At 45.1% G+C, this 16,759-nt stretch overlaps 1 protein-coding gene across 1 annotated transcript in view; it reads right to left on the reverse strand.

Annotated features, from left to right (window-relative positions):
• The window catches only part of PCNT (pericentrin), a 202,712-nt gene that overhangs the window by 95,568 nt on the left and 90,385 nt on the right, over positions 1 to 16,759 (reverse strand). Inside the window, exons 23-26 of the mRNA XM_067548788.1 lie at positions 8,042 to 8,188; positions 4,689 to 4,840; positions 1,595 to 1,809; positions 715 to 923 (exon numbers count right to left, since the gene is read on the reverse strand). Of these exons, the coding sequence (XP_067404889.1) occupies positions 715 to 923; positions 1,595 to 1,809; positions 4,689 to 4,840; positions 8,042 to 8,188 (723 nt within the window). The remainder of the gene's footprint in view (positions 1 to 714; positions 924 to 1,594; positions 1,810 to 4,688; positions 4,841 to 8,041; positions 8,189 to 16,759) is intronic.

Here is a 16,759-nt window from a genome sequence, read left to right on the forward strand (position 1 = left end):
AGTGCTTAACTAAATTCCAAGTTCTCGGTTTGCCATCACTAAAACATCTAAAGGTTTGTTCTTTCAGCTTTGCATCACACAGCACTAGTTTCATTGTAAAAGTCTTCCATCCTCTTTTTGCCGTATGTAAGACAAGCAAAGGGAGGATGTGTGATCCTTAATTATTGCCCTTTACCCCTTTCCTCTGCCATGACAATTCTCCTCAGTAGAAGTGGTCCCCCTCCAGGGTCAGTCATCACTCTCTTGTGCAGGAAGGTCACTTCAGAGGACTATGCAAGCCTTTAAGGCTTTGCTTCACTACAGACAACCTGAAAATCCTAATTCTGATTTCCAACAAAGGAGCCAAATATATATCTATTAAACAGGTGGGTAATATTCAGTTTAAGCCTTGCCATGTCAACATTATTACAGTGCCCCATAAATTACAGACGGCATGTAATCTAATTCAGTTCCAATATACATATTAACAGACATTACTTATGAAAACTGTTCTTGTAATAAGAGCAGAAACTTCAATGCAGCAAGTCTGAAGATGTGTACAGATTTCTTATTGGAAACATGAGCTTTTCATGCAACAAGATGAAGAGTTCCTCCCCAAGAACCCAATCCTACAAAGTGCTGAATGCCTTAATGCCCAAGGGTCTCAGCATGTCACAGGATCAGACCTCAACTGTTTAGGCCAATATGTAGCTCAAGGTTGAGATCTAGTTTTACTTGTTTAGTTGATTCTGTAACCAGCTCTAGAAGTTTCTCCACAGCAGTGCGTAAATGATGACAAATTTTCAGGATCATCTCTTCATTCTCAAATGCCAGGTCTGGGCTTGCAAAAACACTCTCACATAAATATTGGCTCAGTTCAGACCCTTCATCGGTCACTGCAGACACCTGATTGTGTTCTGTGAGAGTTTCATCCAGCAGCTCACCTACCAAAAAAATAAAATGAATTAGAAAAACTCTATTACAAAAAATTATTCCAGAAACAGCTACTCGTTATGCAAGTAACTGACATGACCATATGCAAAAATAATTGCATTGCTTGTTTAATTAACTGAAAATAACTCAACATGAAGTTTTTTTAATACTTAAACTGACACACTACTTCATAAAATTTGGAAATATTTTTGTAGGCTGTGGAACTACTTTATGGGATGTTTGAAGATAATAGCCACACCTCAGTGAATTTTGCCCAGTTAGATATCACAAATCTTTTAAGATATAACAGGAGGCCCTGTGGCCTGCATATAGTACTCCATGTTGCTACAAAGTCCAAGACTTGCCTAGCCATTCATTGTGCCAGTTCAGGCTCAAAATGCTATGATAGAAAAATGCTCGTCTCCTATTAGGAGGTTGAGAAGGGCATATTATAATGGTTTTGATAAACACACCGTCGAATTGTCTTCACCATAGTACAGTATCTTCATGGTCAAGAGGATTAAAGCAAGAGGATTAAAGCAAGAGTCCATGGTAACTGTGGAGAACCCCACTGGGTGGACGTGGAGAACACAGCAATGTAAAATATCCATGTGTATGGCCTTAGCGGCATAATATGAAATTAACAATATCTGAAAAAATTACTCTGCCCAGACTGACTCACCTTTTTCTAGATCATACTTCTCTCTGGCTTTGAAATGCTGTATAAATCCCACTTCTTCCATCATGCTGCGGCTTTCTCTAGAATCTCCAGATGCCAGACTGTCATCGAGACAGAGACCAATTTTCTTACCGATAAGGTCTTCTGTGGCTATAGTGGCCTTCACCATTTCCACAAATAATTTTAAAACTCGCTGATAAGATTCCTGCAGCTTTTTCCTAGAGCAGAAATACAGTACAATGCAAAGTACAGAATACTTGAACTAGAAGAGGCACTTAAATATTGATAACACTTTAAAAATTCAAAACCTCTCCGCAGGTTGATAGATTCTGTGACATAGCATGTACTCTGGGATGCTCCGAGGACTACTAATGAATACAGAGGACTTAAACTTATATGAATCCCAAAATTACAAGACTATTTTTCTAGACAGTCACACAGCCTCAATCACAGCTTTCTTCTTTTCTAAGCTGATGCAGAAGACACACTTCATTTTCATGCACTGCAGGCTTTCAGATGTGGAACTGTTATTGGGGTGGATAATATCTTGTGGTGCTAACTGTGACATCAATATGCTGCTGGGTGCATCTCCTTATCAGAGGTAAGGCTTTTTCCAGTTACTCTTTCCTTCCTTGTTTCTTTCGCCCATTTTCTGCATCCTATTATAGACTGAGGAAGAGTACTTCCATTTGAGAAGCTTTTTTACAGGGACTTTATGTGGTTCTGTGGAGCAGAGTGTCCTTCTTAATCTATGTTTGTAGCTCATATCTTCCTATAAATTCTCTAAAAGGGGCTACAGGCGTATGCTATGGTACTAACAACAACAGCTCTGAACAAGGATGCCACTTTGGAACTATTTTCACTACTAAACTCCCAAACGAATGAAGGACTAATTGCTAAATTAGACCTTGTTGATTCAACCTTGAGACCTCACCTCTTCATTGCTCTATCAGAATCCCAAACTACTACTGTTTCCCAATAAAAATATCTGTAAAATATTGATTTATTACAAATATCTTATACCATTCATATATATTAGATAAGTATTGCAAATTAACTGAAGGTTTCATGCCATCATTTTTAACTGAACAGTTATGTATTAATGAAGGGAGGAGACATCTGGCTATGTGTTAAACTTCTCTACACAAAAGAGTATTCCCGATATGCTGAAAAGTTTTTCTAGAAAATAATGGCAATAAGTTCCCACTGGTATGTAGTATTAAAACGTATCCTGCTTACTAATTCTTTAGTTCTGGAAAATACATGCCAATCAACTCCAGTTCCTCTCCTGCTTTCTGTCCTGTCCCCCAAAGTTCTGTCTGGGGCCCGCTCAACCCTCACTTTGAGAGGCTCATCTGCTCTCACAATTTCAGCTACCATTTCTATGCAGATGACTCACATCTGCCTCTTTCCTCCTTATCTTCCATCCACATTGACATATAGTATTTCCAAATAGTCTCCTGCAGGGACTACTGCTCTCTCACACACAGCAAACATTTAGTATGCCTTCTTCCTCTTCTCTCCATCATTCTCCCCAACTTACAGCACAGAGCCTGTGAGCCTATAGTAGACTCAGCCACCTCCTGGCACCACATTCAGCTCCTAAGCAAATTGTTGCTTTTTACTCTATGCCCTTAAAAATCATGCTTTCCTTTCTCCATCCATGGTCACCCTTTGACTAATGCACTCCTCTCATGATGGGCTTTCACCATGCCTAACTTAATTCTAACCTATGAAGAAATGAGATTGCTAAAATTACCTTCACTCCAACAGCACTGATCATTTTACTCCAGCTTTCAAACTGCTTCAATGGCTTCCCATGGTTTTCCATAATATATGCAAACTTCCAATCTTCATGGCATGGCACAATTCCACTTTTGTCTCTTCCATTTCATCTCACTCCCAATCCTGCCATCTATGCTACAGCATGCCCACTTCCTGAGCATCTTTTTGTATCCCACTCTCCTCTTTGCACCTTCCATTCAATTCCATTTCATGCACCTGGATCTCCCTTCCTTTGTTTTTGCACTACCTTATCTCCCTCTCAGCACTCATGTCTCTTTAAAAAAAACAAAACACATCACACTACAACAGAAAACTTTTCAACCATAATCCATCAGGTATAGAATACATTTATATATTTTAAAACTAAAAACCTACACGACTTCTGTTTTGGTATGCCAGCCTCTGCATCATCATGTTTTAAGTATGCTGCCTGCCCTTATTTTCACTGTAAGTCATTTGGGACAATGCTACATTCTTCTCTGTTGGCGATCAAATACATAATATTCACCACTATGTGTGATATTTAAAGTATCAACTCTGACCTTATGAGGCAATAAATCACAGGAGAAAAAAGCCCCTCTGAATCTGGCAAAGTAATCGATTATGAAGATGGCAGAAAAATGAATTGCAGTAATTCTCATCTGGAGCTTTCAAAAAAAGATATGAATACTAAATTCAGGACACTGTTGGTGAAAGAGACCCTACTTACAAACATACCTATAATTGATATCTAGTGTAAACATGGCCATTTCGAGCACTGACATATTTGCATTTGTAAAGGTCAAAAGAAGCCAAAGGTGTCTGACACATTCTGGCAAAATTTAATTTAAGCTTTATGCTATACAGAGTATTTAAGAAGATTGTTACTCTTATTCCAATCAACAACAGGATTTCTCCACTACAGGTGTCTACTTTCAGAGACTGCTCAGTTCCAATTGTTTTCTAAAAAAAGATTCTAATGTATTCAGAGGTAAGCTGAAACTAGAAAGAATCTACCCTGCTCTTCCACCTGATCCCAGAAAAGCCTTCAGCTCTCTTTTCTAATTCTGAGCCAATCTATTTCAGATAAAGAACAGATACCACAGTGAGTAAAGTGGGTACCCAGAATGCCAATGTCCATTTTCAAGGTGTCCTAGATTTTTAGCCTGTAAAGTTAAGACTAACAGTAACTTCGATACGCTTCAAAGATAGTGATAACATTGTCACCTTCCTATACATTTAATTTGGCTTAGTTACTTTTTCATTTGTAGGAAAAAAAAAAAAAAAAACAGATATAAGACACTGCAAACCATATATTCCAAAATGAACTAACCTTTCATTCTGGGACAGATCAATATCAGATCTCAACATGGCTACCAAGTTCTCTCCTTCTTGGTTCTCTCTGTCTCGTCGCTGTAGGAGGGTCCCTAGCTCAGAGTTGGTCTCCTCCAAGTCATGATTTAAAGACTCCACTTTCTTTTCTAGCTGTGGGAAATGGAATAACAAGGCATGGGATAGAAAGCCAGTCATTTTTACCAAACTAGTAGAGCTTTATTCAGTGATCTTATTTTGAAATCTTATTTACTATACAGAGAAATCACATACAGCTCTGAAGACCACATTCCATTTATAATGGATTCTAATGTCACAGGAGTTGGAGGACAACAAAAATTGAAACAGAATGGTGGTTAAAATGGTTTTTCTCCCTTTCTAGTATAGTTTTGTTTAAAGTAGCTGTTAAATCTGCATCCATAGTCTCAAAAAATTCAAGTAATGCTAGCAGGTTATATAACCTCTTAATGACACTTCAATTCATTTTGCATTAAACTTTCTCCATTCATGTCTCAAATACAGGAAGCAGTGGTCTGGCACAGTTTTCTACAGGGTAGCACACAAACTTCAACAGTGAATTGATTCAACAAGATCACATCCCAGCCAACTTTTCTTCATTCTTTATTCCAGAAAACCTTTCTGTCCAGAAAACATCCTTTATTTTCTGCTCTCTTTTTTGTGTTAAGTTGACTTCAATATGCTGCTCTTTTAAGTATTTTAACTACCTGCAACTATCCAGCACATTATTTACATCAATAATGTTACACCTAATCACCTTAGCAAACCATTACTATGGCAACAACAACAACTCTGCTTCAATACAAAGCAAGTATTTAACTATACTTTTTCTTCAGGTGGAGAAGGGAAAGAATGAGAGGCCAGGGTAAAAAACATTCTATTTCCCTGCCAATTTCCTGCCTAGTTATTCATTAAACACTGTATGAATAGCACCAAACAATAAATGTGTCTTCCAGTAAAAGAAATTCTTGAAGTTACTATTACCAATTTCCAATTTTTCTACTAAACAGAAAATGAAGTTTCATTGCAGAATAGTTTTGATGCAACAATTCTACATTTTGAGCATTTGCATTGAATATTGACCAACAACATTAAAATAAACTCTGGGATTCACCTGAATAGTTAGAGGGGAGCACTACAACTAAAACAGTACTCTACTCCGTTTCATTTCCAACCTTGACAACTCACCTTCACCTTTAATATAATCTAAGCACTAAAACCAGCTAATTTTAATTCATTTGCTGTTTCTAAATTTCCTGCTTAAGACACACACCTTTTACAGCCTATCATTGCCCATCCTCTTGAAGCCTGGGGGGAATCTTGATTCTACTTAGATTTCTACTCTGCAAGAGCTTTCCAAACGAGCTAAATTAGACTCACCTCTCTCATTCTTGGATGCATGATCCTGTGCAACTAGCAAAAATGTACATAAAATTTTAAAATTTTAGAGCAGCTAGCTTCTCCCCACCCCACAAACTTCACTTGACCATGGAGGATGGAAGACTCATGTCTCTTGTGTTGGCAGTGCAAAAGGAGCTAGTTAGACAAGATCCTCTTAACTGGAAAGTCTGCATTAGTCATGAAGTCAGCTAAAAGCTGACTTACTGAAGTTTTCCTGAGGCTTTCAGTCATATTTAGACTAATTTATGTATGACACAGACTGGCAGTTAAGAAATATTGACTAGAAATGGAGGATTATTTTATATTTCATAATAGTATCTCCGCATGCACTGAGGGGTTAATTTTATCTGTTTTAAGTCTCGCTAAATACTGATCTTTTACATAACCTTCTCCCTTTCCAGTTTTGTCTTTCAGAATCATTAACTGATCTGCCTACAAGGGAGGACAAATTGCAATAGGAAAGCGACTTCCAAGATTTTCTTTATACAAATGTGTTATACCACGAAACATCCATTCTGATAGAACAACGTAGGACTGGAAGGGACCTTCTAGGTCATCGAATCCAGTCCCCTGCTATCACAGGCAGCCACATCCTATAATCCCTTTCATAAATGTATCAAGTCCCACCTGAAAGCCAGTTAGGTTTTTTGCCTCTACTACTCTTCTTGGGAGGCTGTTCCAGAGCCTCACTCTTCTGATGGTTAGAAACCTTCTAATTTCCAGACAAAATTTACTCATGAACAGTTTATAGTCATGTACTCTTGTGCCAACAGTGTCCTTTGGCTTAAATAGTTCTTCTCCCTCACTGAAGTTTGCACCCCTCATTTATACAGGTACCCCCACAAAAAAATCCCATGGCCGTAGATAAGTAGCATATACTTTTAATACATCAAGTAGATCAAAAAAATTATTCCTACTTCCAATCTATGGAGAATGAATTTTTGTTAACATAAACTTTAATAAAAGATTGAAATCCATTATTATGGGAATGGAGGGGCCTAGTACTGATTTACAGTATTAAAATTAAAATTAGTTAAACTGTTTTGATGTAAAACAAAGCACCTTGTAATTGCATAAAATTATTTTCAAGAAATAATTTTTAAATTTGTTTCAAGAAAGTCACAAATGTAGCTTATTTTTGATCTAATGCTACTAACAGTAATACTTAGGATTACAAAAAGTACTGCAGTTATTATGAAGGAAACGCAAAGTTTAGTTTCTGTAACCAAGATAAGACTATAGAGTTTATAATAGAGGCAATGTTTTTAGAAATCAAAACATCAGTCTTGATACCCCCTTCATCATCACTCACAAGTGTGCCTGCACCTTCTTTCATGCTGGCCCTGATGCCCCAAATTTCTTTACCAAACCATCTCCCTTGGCACAGCCAACCCCCCCCAAACCTTTCCCATCTCACCTACAAGAAACAAAGGGGAGGACAGGTAAGCAATCAAACACACAGAATCATCAATATATGCACATGCCTTAAGTGTAATTATTGTCACCATTGTTGTCCCTTCCTTTCTCTCCCTTGTCTAATACCCTCACTTCAAGGCAGGGATCATGTCATCATTTGTTTTTGTGAAATATCTAGTATATTTTTCTCAATACCAGAAAATCATTAAAATATTATATCTCAGGGAAATGAAATAGTCACTGAAAGTAACTGGGTTGATAGGTAATGCAGCATGCTTGTGGCTGCTACAGGAATAAACCTAACTTTTTCTCCACCCACTGCGGTACATTGCTATCCCCATGACACACTGGCTAACAGAAGAAGCCTCAAAAACTAGTTAATATAAACCAATGACTGCACCAAAGTGGTATCCCTTATACATACATATCTTAATGAGGGGGAGGGGAAGGAGGAAAACTATGTTTAGAACAGGAGACAACCAAAGTAATTAAAATCTAAACCTCAATATTTCCACATACCTGGATGATTATATTTATCTTTTCCTGGAGCTGTATTGATAATTCCTCTCTCTCTTTTTGGTAACAGGCTTGTACCTTTTCTGTTTCCTCTATCAACACCTGCTCCTTGTTATGCATGGCAGTCTTCCTTTCAGCTTCAAATTCCTCCTGCATAAAAAAAATGTGTTTAAAAACCAAACCAACAAAAAACAATTTATACAAATTTAACTAAAAATTACTAAGAAGTGTGGCATTTTAGAGAATATTTACATAGATGAAGGGATTACTGGGAATTATAAAAATTAAAAGAACCTATATTGTTTTCAATAAACTCACCCACAGTTCTATTATCAGCAGTCCGGATACTTTATCAAGTTCTCCGCTAAATGAGATATGGTGACAGCATAAACACTAGTGCCTCTCTGAACAAGGGGGCAGCGAAGTCCCCCCAATAGAGCAGTACTGTTCCTTGGCGTAGCAGTTGAAGGAACACTGTTCTGCACTATTGTTCACTAGAGATTATTGTCTCCTATATTCTCTTGAAAATATAGTCTTGCTGGAAAGTACTATAACGATAACACATTATAAGTGATATTGGGAGATTTACCCATATGCTTCTAGCCAGGTATGAAACATAGAAACTTCTTGTTAGCTGGTTGCATCAAAATATAAAAGTACATATACTAGACATGGAGGGTTGTGAACAAGTCCCCCAGATCTCAAGTTTCAGTGTCACCACCCTGATAACAGGGTTACTTACCAGTAACTGTTGTTCTTCAAGATGTGTTGCTCATATCCATTCCAATATAGGTGAATGCGCACCCCGTGCACTAGTTCCCGGAACTTTTTTCCCCTTAGCAAGCCCCGTAGGGTCAGCTCAGGCGCCCCCTGGAGTACCATGCTCATGCCGCGGTACGTAGGGCGCCACCGACCCCACGGGCCCTCAGTTCCTTCTTTCCGCCTGTGACGGTTGCTGGAATGTCTGCCTCTTCCTTCAGCAAGTAGCATCCCCTTTGTGCATAGTCTGTTGTTGTTTAAGTAGACTGTTAGCATTAAGTATAGTGTTTTAAGTAGTGTTAAGTAGTTAATTAGTTAGATAGTAGCCCTCAGGGGCTTCAGGTTGGGCCATGCCTGGCTCAACCGGCTTCAAAGCTTGCACCGTGTGCACAAAGGCTTTCCCCGGGTGTGACCCTCACGACCGCTGCCTCGGAGAGCAGCACAGAAAAGATAAGTGCAGGATTTGTAAGGCCTTCAAACCCCGCACGCAAAAGGAAAGAGACGCGCGCTTGAAGGCCATCCTTATGGAGTCTGCTCGTCGGTCAGACTTGGAACCGGCGTGTTCCCCCGCAGCACCGAGTGTCTCCTCGGTGCAGAGCGCTCAATCGGCACCAATCTCGACCCTCCAGAGCCCGGCATCGAAGCGCCGCCAGGGGAAGGACGCCGCGCGCCGGGACTCCCCCGCACCGCCTATCAGCTGAGGGCGCAGGGACCAGCGTCTCGGGGTAAACCCATGCTGGGTGGCCCCGGTGGGTGGCAGAGACAGGAGTCGAAATGTCCCCCAGACGGTCACGGAGCGTAGAGAGTGTGGGCTCCCCTCCCAGCTCCGACACAGAGTCGTCGAGCTCCTCGACACCGCAGCACCGAGGGTGGTCGAGAGGTTCACGCGCGAGGCGACGCCACTCCAGTTCCTCCTCGCGCAGGGGTCACAGCTCCAGATCTCGCTCCTCGCTAGCGAGTCCTGCTTGGCACCGATCGACATCCCCGGCGCGCACCCCGACAAGCACACGGCACCGGTCTTGATCCCCGGCACTCAGCCCAGTGCGGATCCCAGTGCCCACCGAAAACCAGTCGTCGATCACCACAGCAGCCCTCGGAACCGGCGGCTTTGGCACTTCGCAGCGGGTCACGCTCCACACGGTCAGCTTCGTGGCGGCACCAGCGGCACCGCTCCCAGTCCCGAGGTGGGAAGTGTCGCTGCAAAACGTTGAGGCAGAGAAGGTGGCCATCCAGCTCCTCCAGTAGCTCGTCCCCCCGATGGCACCGTAGACGTCTGCACCGGCAGTTGTCGTCGTCATCCTCTCAGAGCTGCTCTCCTGTCAGGAGCAGTAAACGAAGCTCCAGCGGCTCTGGGTCCCGGACCCGCCACCAGGTGTCCCAGTCAGCACTAATGCCAGCACTGGCGTGGCCACAGGGTCCGGGGCAGTGGCCATACTGAGGACCTTGGGGTACCCAATTGGGCCAGGCCACTACATCGGTCCACTCGTCACTGTCCCAACCAGCACGCCCCCGCCGAGCCAGTCGGACAAGGGCCATCCCTCTGAGGAGGATCGGGCCCTGAAGAGGGTCCTTCCACAGGGTCCCTCCCGCAGTCGTCCTCCTCGTCCCCGGAGGATGTGACCGCCAGGGACCATAGGGCACCACTGCCCGACTTCAGAGCTCACCAAGATCTGCTCAAGAGGGTGGCGAGCAACCTAAACTTGGAGCTCAAGGAGATGTCGGAGGAGGAAGACCCCCTCTTCAGGGTGTCAGGGGCGGCAGGGCCATCAAGGGTGGCCTTACCAGTACACGAGAGGGTCTTAATGGCCTTTCATGCGTCTCTGGACACTGTTCAGTTGTCGAGCCTGGACGGTTGGAGGGGTTGAGCCCCCTCCCGAAGAACCTGAGGGTGAGGTGAATAATCGGTGCCGGAGAGATGGTGAGAGCCGTGCTGAAAGTATCTCTCCGTAGAGTCTGAGTTCTCTTCCACCCTCCTGTTAGGACTCGGCATTAAGCTGGCAGGGACCCCTCATTCGAGGAAAGCCTCTGATTGGCAAGTCCAACCGCAACCCCCTGGTGGTGAGGGTCGGTACTGGCGGAGTCCAGGCTGATCGCGGAGGACGAACCCCCCCCTGCTGTGTGGGGGGAGATGGGGAGGGCAGCCCCAACACCTATCTGCCCCCCTGGTAAGGGTTAGACTCCCCCAGGCACGGGTTAGTCCCCCCTGGTAATGGGTTAGCTTCCCCCTGGTAAGGATAAGACTCCCCCTGGTAAGGGTAGTATCTTTTAAATTTATGGAGAAAAGACATTTTATTTCATATGGGATTGGTGCTGGACCGGGTTAAAAACGCCCCCGCTACTAGTTTCGATGCCCCGGCTAGTAGTGTTAAATTGATTAGGGGTATTATTCATAGAGCCGGACCGATGCTATCTCCTTATGCTATAGATAGAGTAAAAGATGGAGTAGCTGGTTTTATGGATGATTTTAATCTCCAAGTTGGAGAGAAGAATGTTGTTCAGGAGGAACAAGAGGATTTTAGTGAGAGCCAAGTTTTAGATTTTAATCTTTTACCGATGGCTTTTATGAATGTTTTATATAGTGACCAAGGGCCATTAAGAGATTATCTTAGCTACTGAATACTAGATTGGACGGCGGACTGGCCGCACAGTAACCAGGAAAGGGCAGGTATTTATGCCTGTACAAAAATTGGCCAATGCCCTCTGGCAGACCCCTGCCTCGGTTGACCTGCCTTGAAGAGCGCCAAACAAAAGTACTATGTGCCATTGAAGGGTTTGAGTTCTTCTATAACCACCCTGCCCTGGGTTCACTTGTAGTGGATGCCACCAACCAGCGGGATAGGCAGGAGGCCAACGGTAACACCCCTAAGAACAAAGATTGCAAAAAGTTAGACCTGTTTGGCCACAAGGTCTATTTGACTGCGACCCTGCAGCTGAGGATCGCTAACCACCAGGGGCTTCTCGGGAGGTACAATCTAAACCTCTGGTCCTCACTGCAGAGGCTTGCAAAGATCTTACCCCAGGTGTTACCCCAGGATCAAGCAGCGGACTTCACTACCATGATTGAGGAAGGCCCTGCAGTGGCAGGAGCGGCCTTACAGATGGCCAGTGATGCGGCAGATTCTGCCAGCAGGGCCATGGCTTCAGACACTGTCATGCGCTGCTGCTCCTGGCTACAGTCGTTGGGGCTATCCCAAGAGGTCCAGCAAGCCATTCAGGATCTGCCGTTCGATGGCGCTGGCCTCTTATTGGACAAAACCGATGACAAACTCCATGCCCTCAAGGATTTGAGGGCTACGCTGCAATCCCTAGGGCTTTACAACCCGCAGGCCTCGAGGCGTCAGTCTCAGACCAAGCGACAGTCTCAGCTTCCACCGAGACAGCCCCCCATACCCGCTCAGCCCAGGAGGGGTCGGGACCGATACCGGGTGCCTAACCGCCGCGACCACTCGGGCTCATCGGTGGGGCCCCAGCAGGGCCCAGGCACGGTCAAAATAATAAAAAACCATTTTGATGGTGCGCACGAGGGTGGCACTCTTCCTTTTCCCCTGGATCTTGCCCGGCCCTTTGCCCACAGAGTGCTATACTACGCTGAGTGGCGAAACATCACTTTGGACCGCAGAGTCCTTGGTGTAGTCCTCATGGGCTATGCCCTCCAGCTTATGGCCTTCCCCGCAGACTCCCCCCCACCCCGTCCCTCTTAAGGGACCCCTCTCACGAGCAAGTCCAGGGCCGATGTAAGGAACAGCCTAGATCTCACTTGCGCAACATGCACCAGACTGGGGCTGCTCATCAATGAGCAGAAGTTCTCATCCCGGTGCAGAGCATAGATTTCATTGGGGCCACCCTGGATGCCACCCAGGCCAGAGCCTTCCTCCCACAGCCTCGCTTTGAGGCGATGGCTGCCATAATCGACAATCTTTTCAGGTCCCCCACGACGACAGCCAGGCACTGCCTCCAGCTGTTGGGACACATGGCAGCCTGTACATACATGGTGAGGTTGGCTCGCATCAAACTCAGGCCTCTCCAGGCATGGCTGACCTCGGTGTATGCCCCAGCCAGGCACCCCTTAAACAGAGTAGTCACAGTTCCCACGCAAATACTGACTTCTCTGAACTGGTGGAAGGACCCAGGGGAGGTACTGAAGGGAGTTCCCTTCAGAGACTTGACATCATCAGTAACCCTGATTACAGATGTCTCTGACGTGGGGTGGGGAACCCACATCAGCAGCAACCTGAGCACCCAGGGGCTTTGGTTGCCAGACGAGAGGTGCCTCCACATCAATGTCCAGGAGCTCAGAGCAGTCCGCCTGGCCTGCAAAGTTTTCCTCAGATTTCTGAGGGGCAGAATGGTGCAGGTCCTTATGGACAACACAGCGGCCATGTTCTATATGAACAGGCAGGGGGGAGCATGCTCCTCCGCTCTTTGCCAGGAGGCCATTCGACTTTGGGACTTTGCGGTGAGGCATGACTTCCACATATCTGCCTCTCACCTCCCGGGGGTCAGGAACAATGAGGCGGATCGCCTCAGCAGGTCTTTCCTACCCCGACACGACTGGTCACTACACCCGGAGGTGATAAGTTTTATCTTCCACAAGTGGGGTGTTTCCCAACTGGACCTGTTCGCGTCGTGCTGGAACAGGAAGTCCCCAAGGTTCTGCTCGCTCTGGGGTCGTGAGCCGGGCTCCATCTCCGACGCGTTCCTTATAGAATGGACGGGGACCCTGATGTATGTGTTTCCCCCCATTCCGCTGCTGCCCAAAGTCCTCTTGAAGATCAAGAGAGACAGGGCGGATGTCACACTGATCGTCCCAGCTTGGCCGAGGCAGCACTGGTTCAGCATGTTGCTGGACCTGTCCATAGCTATGCTGCTGCCACTCCCGAGGCGTTACGACCTGCTCTCCCAGGACCAGGGTCGCCTGGACTCCCTCCACCTGACGGCATGGAGACTCTGGCTGACGGAAGGAGAGAGAGCCTGTTCCATGCAGGTCCAACAGGTTCTGCTCAGCAGCAGAAAACCTTCCATTCAGGTGGTGTACCAGGCCAACTGGAAGCGTTCTACATGTTGGGCACAGTCCCGGGGTATTCCACCGAGCTGCTCACCCATACAGGCGATTCTGGAGTACCTCCTCCATTTGAAGCTCCAAGGTTTAGCACTGGCCTCCCTCAGGGTACACCTGGCGGCCATCTTGGCCTTCCATCAGCCAATGGAAGGGAGATCTTTATTTTCATACCCCATGTCAGTCAGGTTCCCCAAAGGGGTGGAGAGGCTATATCCCCAGGTCCACGACCCGATGCCTCCCTGGGACTTGAACCTGGTCCTCGCTATGCTGACAGGACCACCCTTCGAGCCCATGGCTACATGCCCGTTGCTCGTCCTCTCTTGGAAGATAGCCTTCCTGGTGGCCATTACATCGGCAAGGAGGGTCTCCGAGATAAGAGCTTTAACCTCGGAGCACCCCTACACAGTCTTTTACAAAGATACGGTCCAACTGAGACCCCACCCAGCTTTCCTGCCTAAGGTGGTGTCTCAGTTTCACTATAACCAGGATATCTTCCTCCCCATGTTCTTTCCTAAACCGCACGGTTTGGAGGAGGAGTGGAGATGGCACTCCCTGGATGTCAGACGAGCCCTGGCCTACCACATCAAGCGGACCAGGCCGTTCCGGAAATCAACATAGCTGTTTGTGGCAGTGGCAGACCGAATGAAGGGCTCACCAGTTTCCACCCAACGCATGTCCACCTGGATCACCGCCTGCATCAGGACCTGTTACGAGCGGGCGAAGGTGCTGCTTCCAGGAGCTGTAACAGCGCACTCAACCAGAGCCCAGGCCTCATCCGCGGCCTTCCTGGGAAGAGTGCCCCTGCAGGACATCTGTAGAGCAGTGACCTGGTTGTCGGTCCACACCTTCACGTCCCACTACAGCATCGTGGAGCAGGTGAGAGAGGACGCAGGCTTTGGCAGAGCCGTGCTGGCGAGAGCGGCTCAACGCTGACTCCTACCCACCTCCAAGGTATGGCTATTTAATCACCTATATTGGAATGGGTATGAGCAATCACTCGAAGAGAGAAAACAGGGTTACTTACCAATAACTGTTGTTCTTCGAGATGTGTTGCTCATATCCATTCACACCCACCCTCCGTCCCCGCTGCTGGAGTCAGCAGAAAGAAGGGACTGAGGGCCCGCGGGGTTGGCGGCACCCTATGTGCTGCGGCATGAGCCCGGTACTTCAGGGGGGCGCCTGAGCTGACCTTACGGGGCTTGCTAACGGGAAAAAAGTTCCAGGAACTAGTGCACGGGGCACGCACTCACCTATATTTGAATGGATATGAGCAATCACTCAAAGATAGAACTTCTGTGTTTTGATGAAAGTATTTAACACCCTGAGATCTCAAAAAAGAAGAGTGGGTAAAGACCAGAATGTACTTGGATTAGGATCCCTTTCCCTCTGTAATGGGTGAGTACTAATTATATGGCTACTATATGAAGATGACAGGACTTCTTTTCTCAGCAGAAATTCATGACATAGGTCCCTGAAAAGGCACAGGGAAAGGGGGTGAGGTGCGGGAATGAAGCTGAAATATATGGAGTAGCCCAATATTATGACCTCCAAAATCCATTTGTCCAAAGTAATCTGTTCCCAGGATCTTTGAAAGCAGAATAGAGTCCCCCAGAAAGGACTTTATCTAATTTCTCCACATCTTTCCTGAAATGTGGCAGACAGAACTGAACACAATACTTCATCTTAGGCCTTAACAGGACAGAGTAGAGCAGCAGAATTACTTCTAAAATTTTGCTTATAACACTCCTGCATGACACTCCTCCAGAATGATGTTTGTTTTTCTTGCAGCAGTGTTACACTGCTGACTCATATTTAACTTGTGATCCACTATAACCCCCAGATCCCTTTCCACAGTACGTCTTTCTAGGCAGTCCTTTTTCATGTTGTATATGTGCAACTGACTGTTCCTTCCTAAGTGGAGTATTTTGCATCTGTCCTTATTGAATTTCATCCTATTGACTTCAGGCCATGTCTCCAGTTTGTCCAGATCATTTTGAATTTTAATCCTATCCTCCAAAGCCCTTGCAACACCTCCCAGCTTGGTATCATCTGCAAACTTTATAAGTGTATTCTCTATGTCACTCTCTAAATCATTGATTAAGATATTGAACAGAATCAGACCTATGACTGATCCCTGCGGGACCCCACTCTATATGCCCTTCCAGCTTGACTGTGAACCACTGGTAACTACTCTCTGTGAACAGTTTTCCAACCAATTATGCACCCACCTTATCAAAGCTCCATCTAGGTTGTATTTTCCTAGTATGTTTATGAGAAAGTATCAAAAGCCTTATTCAAGTCAAGATATACCACATCCACAAGGTTTGTTATTCTGTCAAAGAAAGCTATTAGGTTGGTTTGTCACAATTTGTTCTTGTCAAATCCATGCTAACTGTTGCTTATCATCTTATTATTTTCTAGGTGTTTGCCAATTGATTGCTTGATTATCTTTCAAGGTACTCAAGTTAAGCTGACTGGTCTGTAACCTGGGTTGCCCTTTTTACAGACTGGCACTATATTTGCCTTTTTCCAGTCCTCTGGAATCTCTCCTTTCTTCCATGAGTTTTTGAAGATAATCACTAATGGCCTCAATATCTCCTCCATCAGATCCTTGAGTATTCTAAGATGTATTTCATCAGGCCCTGACAACCTGAAGACATCTAACTTGACTAAGTAATTTTTAATTTGTTCTTTCCCTATTTTAGCCTCAGATCCTACCTCATTTTAACTGGCGTTCACTATCTTAGATTTCTGATCACTACTAAACTTACTGGTGAAAACTGAAACAAAATAATTTTAAATTTTTCCCATCTCCACCCCCCTCATTGAGTAATGGGCCTACCCTGTCCTTGGTCTTCCTCTTGCTTCTAAGGTATTTGTAGAATGTTTCTTGTTTATGTCTC

This window comes from Emydura macquarii, unplaced genomic scaffold, assembly GCF_026122565.2.
Source record: "Emydura macquarii macquarii isolate MOO-44397 ecotype Brisbane River unplaced genomic scaffold, CSIRO-AGI_Emac_v2 contig_1253, whole genome shotgun sequence".
Lineage (NCBI taxonomy): Eukaryota > Metazoa > Chordata > Testudines > Chelidae > Emydura > Emydura macquarii.